General features: G+C 31.9%; 2 protein-coding genes across 2 annotated transcripts; one reads left to right on the forward strand and one right to left on the reverse strand.

Annotated features, from left to right (window-relative positions):
• Positions 1-3,691: 3,691 nt before the first annotated feature.
• Positions 3,692-8,438, forward strand: LOC111911371 (UTP:RNA uridylyltransferase 1). Its single transcript, XM_023907159.3, has 6 exons — positions 3,692-4,878; positions 5,650-6,018; positions 6,699-6,922; positions 7,009-7,072; positions 7,257-7,453; positions 8,032-8,438. Exons 1-6 carry the CDS (start codon positions 3,778-3,780, stop codon positions 8,240-8,242), a joined length of 2,166 nt encoding a protein of 721 aa, XP_023762927.1. The 5' UTR covers positions 3,692-3,777; the 3' UTR covers positions 8,243-8,438.
• A 756-nt stretch (positions 8,439-9,194) lies between these two features.
• Positions 9,195-16,118, reverse strand: LOC111911370 (polygalacturonate 4-alpha-galacturonosyltransferase). Its single transcript, XM_023907158.2, has 11 exons — positions 15,800-16,118; positions 15,531-15,692; positions 15,158-15,177; positions 14,993-15,052; positions 14,798-14,920; positions 14,642-14,699; positions 14,497-14,543; positions 13,353-13,687; positions 11,969-12,326; positions 10,590-11,177; positions 9,195-9,689 (listed from the first exon to the last, which is right to left on the reverse strand). The coding sequence occupies exons 1-11, from the start codon at positions 15,804-15,806 to the stop codon at positions 9,414-9,416; spliced, it is 2,034 nt and encodes a 677-aa protein (XP_023762926.1). The 5' UTR covers positions 15,807-16,118; the 3' UTR covers positions 9,195-9,413.
• Between the last annotated feature and the right edge of the window lie 1,307 nt (positions 16,119-17,425).

Raw genomic sequence — 17,425 nt, forward strand, 5'->3', positions numbered from 1 at the left:
AGAATAACCATGTGTAAGAATTGAGAAAGTAAGTCATCTCTATTTAAAGGGATCCACCGTAGCATTGGGTTACTTTTTTTAAACATTGATAAGAGTTATTTCAAGTTTCTGAGTAGGCAAATGTCCGCACGTTGCTCATAAACATCTATATAGCTGAAATCTTTACAAATATATGTTTTTTTTAAATATAACAATAATATTGTTAAATTTGATATAATAATTCGTATATCAAGTTGATATAATATATTGATTATTTTTAATTATATGATAATATAGACATCAATTAAAACTGCATAATCTCAAACTTTTTAATGACATCTACCCGCGGGTTACTCATGAATAAAATTAAATATAATATATGGTTTAATGTTATTTATAGTTGTTGTTATTGTTAATTAATTTTTTTAAATTTATTTGTTTGACGTTTTAATTTCTGTCATTGTAATTATTTAAAACATCAAATTTTTTTTTTTTTAAAGTAACAATATAATCATTTATATAGAGTTATTTTTAACTATTGTTATTGTGAGTTATTTTAAGCTACTTATTTGAAAACTTTAAACGATTATAAAAATATTTTTAAGAAATATTTTAGTTAAATTGATATTACAATTTAGATTTTGCATTTAGCACTATAACTTATCACTTTTAACTATTCACAATATATTCTTTGAGTTTTTTAAGTGAAACTGAAATTTATATTGAAGTTGACCCTGTAATGATATATTTAAATTAACAATTTAAGTATTTTGTCCAAACTGTTCAAAAGTTGTAGCTTTAAATTGATAATGTTTTACATACAACAACATATTAAATCTAATAAATTAAGTATAATATATTAAAAGTTAAAAATATAAATTTCTAAGTGGAAGTAAAAATATTATTTTAATATTAAAATTTAGTTTATTTATAATTACACTTTAGGTTTGATACTTATTTAACCTTATTAACCAACTTATAATCATTATTAGAAAGACGCTATAATTTATCGCGTTTAACTATTTATAAAATATTCTTTGGGTTGTTTAAGTTGAACTAAAATTTATATTTAAGTTGATCATGTAATGTTATATTTAAATTAACAATTTAAGTATTTTATACAAATTGTTCAAAAGTTGTAGCTTTAAAATGATAATGGTTTACACACAACAACATATTAGACCTAATAAATTAAGTATAATATGTTAAAAGTTAAAAACATAACTTTATAAGTAGAAGAAAATATATTATTTTAATATTGAAATTTAGTTTATATATGATTACTGATGTGCACAAAAGTACCTACTAATTTTAAATTTATAACCTAACTAACTTAACTAACTAAAATGCACATAGACAGTGTACCTAGTCGAATTATAGAATAGTTTGGGTAAGTCGGATGTCGATTACAGGGAACGGTTTTAACTAATTAATTTATCTACTATTAAATTAACCTAATATCCTAGCTAAGTGGTGGTTTTATATAATTTTGCAAGTTTAGATGAACTTAATTTCTTAACACAGATTCAATCAATAAACAAAATACTTCTGTTAGTTCGAATCCACTTTCCCTCAATGGTTTATAAATTAGTTAAGATAGTTCTTGTTGGTTACCAATTAAAAGAGTATTAGTAATTCAATTCTAAATTAACTAATATTAATTAATTCATGTAGGTCTATGTATGGTCATACATAAGTTAACACAAAATCAATTATTAAATAGAATTGGAGTTATGTAAGATTGGGTTAACAAACACAAATTATGGTCATAACATGAATTCTCTAGCACAACCTAATTTGATAATTAAATCCCTTAATTAAGATTGGTTCGATCTTAGCTCTAATAATCTAATGTTTATTAAATTACTAGGTGTTCCAATTCATGCAGAATAATGGTCTTTAACTACACATAATAAGACATTAAAGCAATCTAATTATTGAATCAAGCATATTAGGTAAACCCATCAAACACAAGACATAACCAACAAGCAAGGTCTAGATTAATTTAATAAAACCATGAGTTCCAGCTTTATATAGCTAACAGAAGCAGCTAGATTTAGCTGGACATGCTAACAAATAAACTAACACAAATCATATTCAAAGACATATTTAAATGTACCAAACTATTAAGCTAATTATGAACTCTTCCTTCTTCCTAAGTATGTAAACCAGGTTCCAGGCCTTCAAGCTCTGTAAATTTCGACTTCTGAAACTCTCCAAGTCAGCCAAAAGCTCCCAATTCGTAGGGAACAAACCCTATTTATATTTTCTAAAATTTCCGTACTCATGTCGTGAGCAAGTAATCCTCACGTCGTGAATACAGTAGATATTCGTGTTTGACAAGGAGTCTGATCCGCGATGATTATCTTCTGGAATATTCGTACTCATGTCGTGAATAGATATGTCTCACGACGCGAGTGTAACTGATTACGTGAGTTTTCTTCTCTTTTACTCTCCAAGCCTCCAAAGTTCCAATCTTTGTCGATTTTAGTCATTTTCTCCAAAAATGCTTCTATTTGGCTGCAAAGTACAATTAAAGCTTATAAGTATTATTATTCAATGCAAATAACCAAAATATGTATAAAAATATCAGTAAATATTGCCTAAAAACATGTATAAATATGACAATATCAATTACACTTTAGATTTTATATTTATTTAACCATATTAACCAACTTATAATCATTATTAGAAAGAAATTGAAAAGTCATAGGAGTTTCAAATGAATTTAGTGAAAGGAAAAATGAACGGGAGTTTCAAATGAACGTGGTGAAAAGAAAAATGCTTCATTTATAAGTATATAATGATTTTTTAATTCCGGATTAAAGGTTGAAGTTGAACCATATCCTTTTAACAAGTTTTTTTTACTAAACCATTTAGTTTTGATCGGTTCAAAAATATTTATTTTTTGTACAGATTGATCCGGTGTCTTGACTTGTTTCAACTTAATCGGTTAAATTGGTCGGTTCAATTCGGTTTTTAAACATTGTTTGTAACGGATTGACCATACCATCTTCTCCACCACCTCAAACGTTCTCCTTCCATCATCGGTCAACTCTCATTCATCACACATGTCTCTTCTGGTTACAGTTTCTATCGTAATATTTCTGAAATACAGTCTCCCCTCAACTCGAACTCGGTCACGTTGTTGAGAAAAACTTGTCCACCACCGTTGATATTCCTAACTACGACATTGTCATTATATACCTTGTTGCTGGATATTACATTAATTAGCAAAATCGTAGCTGCAACTCAACCCTTTCTTGTATATATATATGGGTTTGAGGATGGATATGGAACATGATTTCAAGAATTTGGGGCTTTAAGGATTTTATATGTTGATATTTCAATCACAAGCTTTGTATATCAACAATTTTTTGTCATTTGAGTTTGAAATAAATAAAACCATCAAAACTTCCATATATATGCTTTAAAAAATTGCAAAATCGGATCTGATGAAACTATATAAAATATGCATTGTATGAACATTATTGGAATTAATAGTGGCGATTTGGGGATTAATAATAACAATTTTTTTTTTCAAATATCAACATGTCATTTAGACATAAATTAAAGATTTTGAAATATAATTTAACCTGTTTTAATATTCAGATTAAATATTTTCAATAATAAACTTTTATAAATTTTTTTATCAATAATCCAAGTTATTTTGGATAAACATATGAACATCCTTAACCCATAACTTTAGATAAATTAGATGTACTGCATATAAAATGCCGGTGACACACTTTTCAACTGTCTTCATCTGATCTCTCTTCAACGCCTTCACCATAAACAATGGTCGGCGGTGGAGGCGATGCTCCGCCACCACCTCCAATAAACGGCGGCGAGTTCCTTCTCCACTTGCTAAAAAATCCACCTCAGCATCCCCGTTCGCACTCCCAACCACCACCACCACCACAACCTTCACAAGTACTCCCTCACGATCCGGCCGTCGCCGCGGTTGGTCCGTCGATACCTTTCCCGCCACAATCATTCCCACCACATGGTGCCGATTACCTCTCCCCCTCCCGTTCTCCGCTTTTCCCGCCTCATAATTACTTCAATCAAGGGTTAGGGTTCCCCCAAAACCCTAACCCTAATCCCAATCTGAATCCAAATCTTATCAATCCAAACCCCAATTGGCACTTGAATTTCATGCAGAATCACCACCAAGTAAACAACCAGGGCGTGTTTGATGATCTGTCAAAACTTGGACTTATTTACGGCAACAACCAGCAGCAGCAGCAAGATCGACAGAACAAGTTCATTTTTGGTACTTTGCAATCTGATATTCAAAGCTCTAAAGTGTCGAGAAATGGTAATTTGGATTACGATCTTGCTAATATTGAGAAACACTTAATGAAGGAGAGAGAACTGAGTATGGGGAATAGCAGGCTGAACGGTTCAGAGGTTGATCTCCATCGCAATGCTGAGTTAATGCAAAATCTCCAAATCAGTTCATTGGAGTTCGGTAATTATGGATCAAAGGGAGCTTCTTCTCAACAGCAAGTGAGACGTATACCACCACCAGGGTTTTCGAGCAACCCAAGGAGTGTAGGCAAGAGGAATATGGAATCGAGTATGGATAGGGGAAAGGGTAATCACAGAGATGTTATAAGTTCAGGAGAAAGATTGCACACTGGGGAAAGAAGAGGGCTTATTCAACAGTTTGATGACCCAGGTCCTTCAAGAGGAAGTCATCTTCATTCAGTTCCTGCTACTGATGTTGAAGAGTCCTTGATGGCATTACATGCTATGGATGAAAAAAAATCCAGAAACAATGACATTGACTCGAGGGAATTGGATGAGTGTGATGAACATCTAGATAATTTACTACTTGAAGATGGAACAGATGAGAAAAGTGATGCAACAAAGGGTCCTAAATCTCGAGATAAGGTAAATGTTTACTGCTGCATGATCTTTCTTTGTAATTGTACATTGCCAGATAAGTAATTTGTTGGATAATTTGGAATGAGTCTTGATACTTTAATGATGTTTCTTTTATATCATACGGATTCACCAAACCCGATTTTAGATCTTTAAAAAATACCAAAAACAGAACCTTCTACACATAGCAGTAGCAGAGGTTTTTTGTAAGCTTTTTTGTGCCACATTAAAGCAAACTCAACAATCCAAAACTTCTACTTATATCCACCATAGCAAGACTTTTCACTAAGCTAATTGTAAACGATTTGATTGAAAAAGGTCTCACAGTTTCACAATTTATGTTGAAAAGAAGTTCTCACAATAGGTCTAAATTTCCCTTTTATAAACCCATATTAACCAAGGTTGCTCCATTTTCACATAAAGTTCACCTTAATGGTTTTATCCCATAATCTATACAATCATAACACAGATTTAGCATATTTCCCAGAATGCCCGTTAAAGTCTTGATATTAAAGAATTTAATCAGAAAATTACCATGGATTTAGGGTGCTTTTTTTTTCTATTAAGTCATATATGGATAAAGTGTCTGAATGAATAATGGTATCTGTCTGGATAAACGGTTGTATACATAAGGTCTGTTTCTTTTCCAGACTGAATAAACGGTCTGATTCTGAATCAGACTAAATGACCATTTTACCCTTACATTCCAAAATTAAATTTCACATAATATCTCTCTTCTTATCTTTAGCTTTATTAGCAAGTCTTGTGATATGAATTCAGGATTACAGATCAGATAAAAGGGGACAATGGATACTGAACCAAAGAATGAGGAACTATAGAAGTCGTACAGAATGTAGGGGAGATATACAAAGGCTAAATGCGTCTTTTCTTGCAATTTATGAGTCACTGATTCCACCAGAAGAAGAGAAGGAAAAACAGAAGCAACTGATGGCATTATTGGATAAACATGTTACAAAAGAATGGCCTGAAGCTCGGTTGTTTCTTTATGGATCATGTGCCAACTCATTTGGTTTTCGTAAAAGTGACATTGATGTTTGTCTTGCAATGGGGGATGCTGATATTGACAAAGCAGAGATTTTGTTGAAGCTTGCTGATATTTTGAAATCAGATAATCTTGAGAATGTTCAGGTAATTCTCTCCAAGGGTAAATTGGTCTTTTTAGGCTCTGTTTGTTTGTTACAGTGGACAGGATAGAACATGTTGTTGGACTGCATGAAAAGGCTGGACAGGAAAACACTGTTGATTTGTTTGCGCAAAAGACAAAAATGCCCTCTTCATCCTCATCGCTGAAAATGAAAATAGCCCTATAAAGTTTTGTTGTCTTGTGCTGTTAACAAAGGCGAGAAAAGATTGATGTGCATGTGAAATATTATAGAGTAAAATTACTTTTTCGTCCCTGTGATATAGTGGTTTCTGTTGGATTTGTCCACAAAGGAATCTTTTTGCTTTTTTGATCTCTGTGGTGTGATCTTTTCACCTTTTTGGTCCTGAGACTCATGCTATCTATTTTCAGCTGTTAAAACCATGTAAATTTACCATTTTACCCTTTTACCCCTATTAATTATGAAAGTAAATTACAGAAATTGTCCCTGTAGTTTGGTGTTATTTCTGGATTTGGTCCGGTTTTTCTTCTTTTCTAGCATTAATCGTCTTTCAAATGACAATTTTGCCCCTATGTTCTTTTTCATCTTCAAGAAATAATAGATTCAAAACAAATTCAATCAATCTCATCATCTTTAAACATCAATCCTAAAATTAAGCAAAACAAAATCGATTTTCAAATGACCATTTTACCCCTATTTCTGCAGGCATTGACTCGAGCCAGGGTTCCGATAGTGAAGCTTATGGATCCTACCACTGGAATCTCTTGTGATATTTGTGTAAACAACTTGCTTGCTGTGATAAATACAAAGCTTCTACGTGATTACTCAAAGATAGATATAAGATTGAGACAATTGGCCTTCATTATCAAACATTGGGCAAAGTCTAGGGGTGTTAATGAAACTTATCAAGGAACCCTATCTAGCTATGCGTGAGTTAACCTCATTTTTCCTCATATTTATACACATGTCATGTCCTTTTTTTTATATTCTGATTTTTTATTTATTTACTTTTCAGGTATGTTTTGATGTGCATTCATTTCTTACAGATGCGTACCCCTTCCATCCTTCCATGTCTACAGGTTTTTTTTTTTTTCTTTCTTATGATAATTTAAATTAGGGCTAAATGCAAGAAGTAGCAACATGCTTTGATTTATTTGTATCAAATTCAACAGATTAACTATATACAAAAGAGCAAAATCGCTCAACATGTTATTTTTTTAGAAGACCAAAATTGGCTTTATTAATATATATTTTTTTAATCAGGAAATGGAGACGACTTATAAAATAAATGTGGACAATGTGGAATGTTGTTATTTTGATAAAGTGGAGAAACTTGAAGGTTTTGGGTCCCGCAATGGTGAAAGTATTGCTCAATTGGTTTGGGCTTTTTTCAATTACTGGGCTCATTCTCATGATTATGCAAATGATGTTATATCTATTCGGACTGGAAGCCTAGTAAGGTCAGTTTCGTAATTTCTTCTTCTTATCCTATTTTTAAATTAACATATATCACATTTATTATTATTATTATTATTATTATTTTATAAATACAAATTTTCCAACAGTAAAATATCAAAAGAAAAAAACTTTATTACTTCTCAAGTTCTTATCAGTCAACAGCTTGTACTGCTTTTGACTTGTGTCAATGGGACTAAAATTGCATTTTTGTCATATTCAAAACTCTAGCAAAAAGACATAAATGCCCTTTTCATCCTCATCATCGAAATTAACCCTAGAAACATTTTCTACTCCCATCTTGTCAAGTCCTTATGCAGGGCAAGGCATGCATTAGACAGGAACTCGATTCTTAATCTCTAGTCTATGGAAAAAAGACGTAAATGCCCTTTTTTCATCCTCTTCATGAAAGAAAAATTTTCTAGTCCCATCTAGCCAAGTCCTTACGCAGGACAAGACAAAGCAGACAAAAAATGACAATTTAGTGTCCCACAAACTCACTCTTACACTCTAGTCAGTGGAAAAAGACGTAAATGCCCTTTTTATCGTTAGAAAGATTGATTGATATTGAAAAAAAAAACAGCAAAAGAGCAAAAGACTGGACAAGGAGGATTGGGAATGACAGGCATTTGATATGCATAGAAGATCCGTTTGAGGTAACACATGATTTGGGTCGGGTCGTGGACAAACGAAGCATCCGTGTTTTGAGAGAGGAATTTGAACGTGCTGCTGAAATCATGCAATATGATCCAAATCCTTGTGTGAAGCTATTCGAGCCTTATATTCCCACTTGAATTCCTTCACTCCCCTTTTTTTGTGAAAACTTAGTTGCTAGTAGCATGTAAATTCCTTGCCCTAGATGCTGATTTTATGGACTTGTTAGGGTTTGTGTAGCTCTATGGATTTCATCTTTCGTAAAAAAGTGTTTTTTCTTGTCTAAATATTTACGTAATTAATTTTATTATTGTATACTAATTAATTATTATTGTGTTTGGTGTTGCATTGAATGAGGCAATAATTGCAATTTTTTTGTCCGCCCCAAAAAGATATAAAATCTTAAATTTTGTTGAATATCTTTGGTTAGATTTGATTTGTTTTTTTTTTCATGTATAAAATCTGAAAAATACAAAACCGGAATACCTACTTTTATTTTATTAATATGACGTAATAAAAATAATCAACATGTATATGTGGCTTAAATTGAAAATCACATGGAAAAATAAATAAGCATTGTTTTTACACTTTATGTTGTGTTCTATTCTTTTTTTTTTTTAGAAAATTACAAAATTTAAAAAAGACAAGAAAGAAAAGGCCTAAGAATTTGTTTTCTACAAAGTGAAAATTTGATATTTTAGTAAAAAAGATTACTTGAATCGAATTACGCTCATCCCTACAAAAAGATGGTATATGAACTTGCTCTTGATCTCTTATCTTTATAAAAGATATATGTATAAAAGACATGAATACTTATGTTTATCATTCTACAAAGAGAAAATGTACAAAATAATGCTATTATCAGTGAAGAACTATAAGTATAATGCTATTATGTGTAAAGGAATATAAATACATAGTAATTACGGATTACATGTTGTATTGATAAAATAAATATAACTACATTTCTTTTACAACTAAGGAAATGTAAACACACTGCAATTACAAGTAAAAGCTAAAATACCATACTTTCTTACCAATTTTCCATTTTCTTTATGATTAAAAAACCCACAAACCGACAAAAAATGCATAAACTTTTGAAAAACGATGGTAACATATTCACATAAAACACATTTACAATTCGAAACTATCATCATCATCTTCACTACATCTATTGATAAAAAAAGAAACAAAAAAGTTTGCATACACTAATACAAGGGGGAGTTATCACATGAACACCTTTGATAACAAAGAATAGAATGAAATGATTTGCAAGAATAAACATCAAACCAATAGCAACCAAACACATCATCATCATTGACCCAACTTGCAACCTCGAATGTAGGGATGATCAAACTTTATGTACTTGATCCAATACGATCGGTACCTTGTCATTGCCAACTCCAGCCATGGTTTCATGTTCCCGTTGTAGTGGATCACAGCCGCTTTATCAATGTCGTTTTTGTCTATGCTTGGATTGTAGCCTAGCCCAAGTACATGCCATGACTTGTCAAGTGGTTGTGTTAGCCCGTAAAATGTCATTAATCCAGGTGGCAATGTTCCAAGCTTCCATAACACCCGATCTTCATTCTAAAACCAAGAAACAAAAATAAAAAAAACATTAGAAGAAACAAAAACAAGTAATTGAAAAACACACGCGAATGGAAAAGATTTAGGGGTTTAGAGGAATCGAGTAGTAGACTTATTTTCCTATATACTAGGGTTTTTATGGGGTCGTTAAGGGTGCGTTTGGTTGTGGAAAATTTTCTAAGAAAAACGAAAATTTTGAAAACGCGTTTGGTTCGTTTAGATTTCCAAAGTTTTCTAAGAAAATGAAAATTTTCAGTTTTCCAAATTGTATGTAAATTAGAAAAGTGATTTTTACAGTTTTCCAAATTTCTAAGATGGAAAATGAAAACTCCACCCGTTCCAACCAAACGCATTTTCATTGAAAATTAAAAATGAAAGTTTTCCACAACCAAACACACCCTTAGCATTTAGGGCAACTTAATATTCTAACTTATGCTAAGGGTTGAGTTTACACACATTGAGACAACTAGATTTAACGTTTGGTTTTAAGTTTAGGGTTTAGGGCAATCTAAGGAAGACATTTGGTTTGTAAAATATTTTTGGAAGAAATGGAATCTTTCAAACGAAATGGAATTAGAAGGAATGATAATCTATCACGCGTCTGGTTGGCAGGAAATAGAATGGAATTCAATAATATAAATTTAAATTAATTTTTAATTTTTATTTATTTCACATATTTTTTGTTTATCGTAATACATATAATTTCAATTTTTGTTTTTGTTTATCTTAGTATAGATAGATATGGATAGATATAAGAGAGGGTTATACTACAAATGATGTTACACATGTCGAGACACCAAAATTTAGGGTTTAGGGTTTAACGTTTTAATAATGTAACACTATTGGTCCGTTTTTGTTAATAATAACCAAATAAAAAAATAAAAAAAAAAACAAGCTTACCATATTTTGCCACCTATGATAAATCCCGGTTATATCCTTCTTCTTCCACACATCAAGATCAAACACATTCATCCCATACGCCCACCCACACGCATTCGGATCAAAATTCCTTGCGATATTCGGATTCGAAAAATTCAAATACTTATCAAACCGATGAAAACTCTCTCCACACGTCTCAACCGCTCCATTCACATTCCCTTTCAAATCCACCCTCCACAATCCCGTCAAATCCTTTTGCACCACAATATCATCATCAAGAAAAAGGATTTTGTTCAATTTAGGGTAAACTTGTGGGAGATAGAAGCGAAGATGATTCAACATGGAAAGGTATTTAGGGTTTCGGTATTTTAAATTTGATGAGCCCGCGGAAAGTGTGGTTTGGTGATCGGATTTGAAGTAGTATTCTTTCATTGCGGAGGATTCTAATTGGCGGAGAACGGGGCAATAAGATGAATTTAACCATTTGAATTCGTCCACATTTTCTACATGGATTGTGGATTTACCCGGTGGGTTTAATAAAAACCACATGTTCATTGCTCCAAAGTTTAGTTTGTCGGAGACAAGATGGAATACGTGTTTCTCGGGTTCCTATAAAAAAATAATATCATTAGTTTATAGTGAAGTAGTTGTTAATAGAAACCGATATACGAGGGAAAAATTGTAAGAAGTTAGGAATTAAACGTTAAGTACTTAATAAAAAAAGACATTCAAGCATGCCATGATGACCTTTTTATTCGGTATGTCAAATTTGCAGGAAATACCAACAATTTTTTTTTTAAATTTGTATAAATACGGTTAATCTCATTAAAGACCTTATATTTTTGGGTTTTTTTTTTCCGGATTAAACCTCAACTTTATTTTTTCCCTAGAAAAAACCTTGCACTTTTTCATTTTTTTTTCGATCCGGCCCTTTTAGTCTTTTTTTTTTTTCCAAAAAAACTTGTAAAATGTGAGGGTTTTTTCGGAAAAAACTAAAAAAGTTGAGGGTTTTTTGGAAACAATTAGAAGGTTGAGGGTTTTTTTTTCTGAAAAAAGACAAAGTTGAGGGTTTTTTGGAAAATGAAAAATACAACGTTTTTTTTTTCAGGAAACAAATTTCATTTTTTTATTTTATGAGACCAACCCTTCTAAATATAGGCAACAAATTTCATTTTTTTACACACAACAACAATGTATTTACATTTCTTTAAACATAATAACAACACACTCGCAATATGCCAATATCTTACCTCTAATAGCAACATACGTATATTTTCTCACTCACTAATGTCTAATAATAGCAATATGAATATAAAACTTGTTAAACCCTCATAAGTTTCAGATTATATATTGTTTAAGAAAGCTATTTTGGGGAAGATAATAAGAGTAGATGGATATACCTTGGCATTGATGATAGTGGAGTTGACAACAACGGATGCAGCCAAAACATTATCAGAAAAGAGAGCATAATGATAAAGATTTGGATTTTCAAGATTCTCACTTCTTGGGAACTTTCTTTTTTCAGGTGGAAGAAGGTAATAATCAATGGTTAATCGCATTGATAAACAATGAATTCCATTTGGGATTGTTTTTGCTGCTAATTGGCTTAAAAAAGTGCTTTGTTTCTTCAAGCTACGAACTTGTTCATCAGCTGATTGAAGCATGGCTCTTAGTTTTCCAGTTACTAATTTGCAATCATAAACTTCATTTTTTGCTTTTGATAGTACTTGCCCCATAATTTTTATTCTCTCTGGCACACTACAAATATTTACATAAAAAAATCAGTTATAAAAATAGCAAATTGAATATATTGAGTTGTTGAATTTGAAATCCATGAAGGCATGAAGAAGATATTTATTGAATTTTGTGATATATATATCATAGCAAAAAACATTTTGAAAATACAGAATGTGCAAATGTACTTTCATACTTTTATTGATTTAGCCACCAAATTATTACTTTTTTTTTACCGATTTCTGAACTATTATTATAATAATCATTAAAAAAATGATAGTTCAGTGGCTAAAATGATAAAATGGTGAAAGCAAGTTCTGAATTTCTGTATTTTAACCACTTTCAAAACCGAGAAAAGTGGTTTTTAACTTTTTTTCTAAAGGACAAATTACTGAAAACCAGCAATTTACTGGTTTAACCATGTGTACTTTATTTTTTCCATTCAAACAACAAAAGCTTCAGACCTATTTTCCAAATTAACCTTTTTGAATGGATATAACAAGTCAAATGGTTAATTTGAAAAATATCTGAAACTTTTAAGGTGCGTTTGGTTGTGGAAAAATCCCTCGTTTTCCAGATTTTTTTAAAGAAAAGTGAATTTTGAAAACTTGTTTGGTTGAATATTTTTTTCCAAAAATTTCCAAGGAAAGAGAATTTTCCAATTTCCAGTTTTTCATGAAATTATTTAATTGAAAATGAAAATTTTGAAAACACAGTTGGTTGATTCACTTTTCAGAAATTTTCCAAGAAAACGAAAACTTTCTGTTTCCCAAATTGTATGTAAATTAGAAAAGTGATTTTTACAATTTTCCAAAGTTTTCCAAATTTCTAAAATGGAAAATAAAAACTCCACAAGTTTCAACCAATCGCATTTTCTAGAATTTTCATCGAAAATTTGAAAATGAAAACTCTAACTCTATTTTCTGAAAACATTTTCTAAAAAAACGAACACATTTTTCGGTTTTTTTTTCTTTTATTGATTTGCAACGGGTAAATTCAAATTCAAAAGACGGGTCAACCGAAAACTTTGACCGGGACCCACTAACTAACCTTCGATTAAGATCAGCATCTGCAGCAGCATCCCCTAAAGCACGATGACTTTCTTTAATCTGATTTTGTAATTCACGTGCCAATTTTGTGTTGTTTTTCATCATTGCAATGCTTTTATAAACCCTAGCCATAATAATTTGGTCCCTAACCAATCGCACTGTTGTATCCGTATTATCATTATCATTTTCTTTTCTCCAAATACTGTACTTCCCAAGAACAGCTGAGTCAACCGATTTTGACCTCTCGATTGCTGCATTTTCAAGCTTTATGATGATGTCATCATCTTTTTTTACTAAATCGGCTGCTCGGGTTTCTCGCCTTTTTTCTCTTAGTTGCTGCACAAAAAGGGTAAAACCGTCATTTACCCCACGGAAGATGAACATGGTAAGCTGCTGTTTCTTTTTGACTAAGTAGATACAAAACGTCGTAATGAGGACAAGAGTTAATTCGGTATGATTTCTAGACGGAAGGGTAAAATTGTCATTTACCCAAGGAAGATAAAATGGTAAGCTGTTGTTTCTTTTTAACTTAATGGGAACATTATTTGGGGTATGTCCATTTATTTTTCAATTATGTTTTGTATGGATAATTGGATAGTGTTCAATGGATAAACAAAGATTGTTTCTCTCTTTTTTTTTTGGATTAAATGAACTTTATGAATACAAGTAAGTGACCATTTTACCCTTTTCAGATACAGATACAATTTTCCTTGAAATCCATTGAATGGATAAAGTCACCTTCCTTGCAATTAACCTATTAAGACTTTTTGTATGTATTAAGCCAAAAAGAAACACTCCTATATATGTCCCCATTAAGTAAAAAAAAAAAAAAAAAAAAAAAATCTCAATCTAGTAAGCTATATATGGGTGTTTTTTTTTACTTGATGTAGAAAAATCGACTTAATAAAGAAATTGAGGGAAATGATGCTTTCCCCATCAAGTCTCTGACATTTTACAAATTTGCCCTTCTTTATTTTTTCCTTCCATTTCTCAGTTGTGACATCATTTTCTCAAATATTTTTTAAACATCATTTATCCTGACAACACTTAACGGGAAAAAAGAAACAAGCCCTTTTGATCCTCAAGAAAAAAAAAACGAGCATATCTGTGTGTATGTTTATAGGAAATTCAAATTACAATATTACCCTTCTTGCTAGCTTTGCAGGCGTATCAACAGATTGAGGATGACTATCTGTATTAAACACAAAATCAAACATAATTAAGATTCACACATTAGCAAACATCTTAATATAAATCATAAAAGAAACATTGTTATTTGTTAGTTGTTACCATCAAAAAGTTTTTCCTCTTTCTCTGTTGGGGTCCGTTTTTTATTTGTTTCCTCAATCTGATAAAACAATGCATCATTAGATATTTATTTTTTGTTTATCTCCACAACCAAATTATCAATAAATAAAAAAATCAAAGAAAAACTTCTATACTAACCTCAGTAGGACCCACGTCTTCTTGTCCAGAAAATTTCCAAGAAGCTGACAAGTTGTTCTTTCGAAAAGAATCAAAGCTCAAAGGTCCTAAATCATCAGTGTTTGCCTTGATGACATCAATAACCTAAATATATAAGAAAGAAAAAATCAAGAAAATTTGATGGATAAACGTTTTATAAACTTTTTAGTAGCAAACCTTTTTTGAAAAAAGAGATTGGACATGCATTAAAGCCAGTCTTGCTCTCCAATCTACATTCTGCACAATGATGAATGTAAGAACTAGCAATGTACTTTCATTTATGTGTTTTATTACATAAATGAAAGTGCATTTTACACTATTGTAAATGACAAAGAAGTGTACCTGTTTGCTAACATCTTGATCTGCATAAGAATAATAAAAAAAATGAATTAGAGAAGTATTAGGAACTTGTTCAAAGTCGACTTAAAAAATTGCTAAATTCACTAAAACCTTAAAACAAAGGAAGCATTTCTAAAGTCAAATTTGCAACACAGACTAGCAAATTATTTTAATTTTCTAACCAAATGAAACGATTAAGGCTTCAATTCACAATAATCAGTTTAAATCCACATTAAACACCCCTGGAAACTAATTCGTTCAATAAGTATCAACCAAACAAGACTAAATCCACATAAACCCTAAACCTAAAGAACACCTTTCAAAGAAACTCGCATTTTGCAAAATAGAAACTAGCGAAATGGATAAAATTACTAACCAACTGAAGCAGCAGAATAAACCCTACGCCCAACGAAGAACCCCACAGGAGCAAGAACTAAAAACAATACAAGAACCACAATTGACATCCAAGATCCACCTCCGCCATTGTTCCTGCGGATACCCATATTCGAATTCCCCCTCTTAATCGCCATTTTCGCCCCTAATTACATAAATTTCAGATTAAAGCCAAAAAGAAAAGGCAAATTCACCACTGTTGCTCTTAAATCCATGCATACAGTCGAAGATAATGTAATCCAAAAAAATTACCGGGCATGGAGGTAGATCAAGTTGATGGGTATTGCTGCTCAGACTAAAAACCTAATCTTTGTCTCACTACATTGAGAAACTGCGAACATAGAAGTTGCAGTGAAGTGCGATTTGGAAGCAACACTGGATATTCTCAAGAATCAATGCTTTAATGGGAAATTGTGGTTTGTGGGTTTTCTGGGGAGGTAGGAATAGAGATCTGCAATGGCGGATTTGGGTTTTATGAATCTAATGAATTTAATTGAATTGAAACTTTTGGATTGATTTTCTCGATTCGGACGTGTTCTTATTTTCTTGTTTTTTTCTGTTTCTATATAACACGATGTCGTTTGAACCGTAGCATGGCCGACACTCGTTGAGTAAAGTGTACTCTATAAGACTTTGGATTATTCTCATCTAGGTCCTTACGGTTTGCAGAATTCACAAGTTGGTCCACAACAAATAGAGATGGCAAACAACCCAGTCCAAAATTAACGGATTTGGTTAAGATTTTTAACTTGTTTAAGCTAAATTGGTCAAAGGTATAACTCATTTACCTTTAATATATATATATATATATATATATATATATATATATATATATATATATATATATATATAATATTATGCTTAACCGTATTATTATAAACTTATAAAATTATTAAATTATACTAGGCTTAGTTTCTTTGGAGCCTATGGAGTCATTCCATACAATACTGTAACATCTAGTTTTGAGGTACATAATTTCAAGGTTTTCTTTAAGCTTTTGGATGTTGTCATGACATGAGCAATGTCTCTCACGTCGTGAGCCAAAGTTGATTTGTTAACCCGCATTCTTTGAGTCTCATGAGGTGAGCCCTTGGTGGTCACTACATGAGAGCAGCCTGATGACCAAAACCCTAAATTTCTGGTATTTAATGGAATTAGGGTTGTTCACCCTCAGCCTCCCTTACACTTTAAGCCTCCAGAAACCCTGATGTCAATCATTCTTGAAGCCTTAGTCTGTTTTGGTGCATTTCTTAGTTAGAAAAAGAAGAGGATAAGAGGAAAAGAAGTGTCCTAGTAGTGGAGTTTGCAAAGTAGCATCATTATCAACATCTCTTCTTGTTGTTGGGCCTTTATAAGTGCTAAAGGTTCACAATTTTATTTCATATTATGGACAGATCTAGGATTTTGTAAATATTTCTCCATGTTAGGACCATGCGTCCGCAAAGGGGGGGTAGCCCATGACACTTGTATGTAAGACTGGGATTTGACTCTTGCATTGCAAGGAAAGACCATGAGGATAGTGATGGGTTTGAGCCATAAAAACATTCCTATGTGCACATGCAAACCCTAATGCTTGGATTTAGGTTTCTCTAATGAACATGCTTTTCATCCAAGACTTGCAAACCCTAGATCTATGATATACAAATCGAAATTGACAAGACAAAGTAGATCTAGATGATTACCTCTTCTTGAAAGCTTGAATCTTGTTATCCTTGTAGCTTAGAGTCACAATTGTCACTCCTCTAATGGCTTACAAACACCAAGAAGCAAGAGGATGATTTGGAGAGAGGTTGTAGGCACAAAATCGGCTCTAGAAACTCCTTAGGGTTTTTGGTAGCCGATTTCTGTAGCCCCTGGGTTCTTTAAATACTTGAGTTG

Source organism: Lactuca sativa, chromosome 3, assembly GCF_002870075.4.
Source record: "Lactuca sativa cultivar Salinas chromosome 3, Lsat_Salinas_v11, whole genome shotgun sequence".
Classification (NCBI taxonomy): domain Eukaryota; kingdom Viridiplantae; phylum Streptophyta; class Magnoliopsida; order Asterales; family Asteraceae; genus Lactuca; species Lactuca sativa.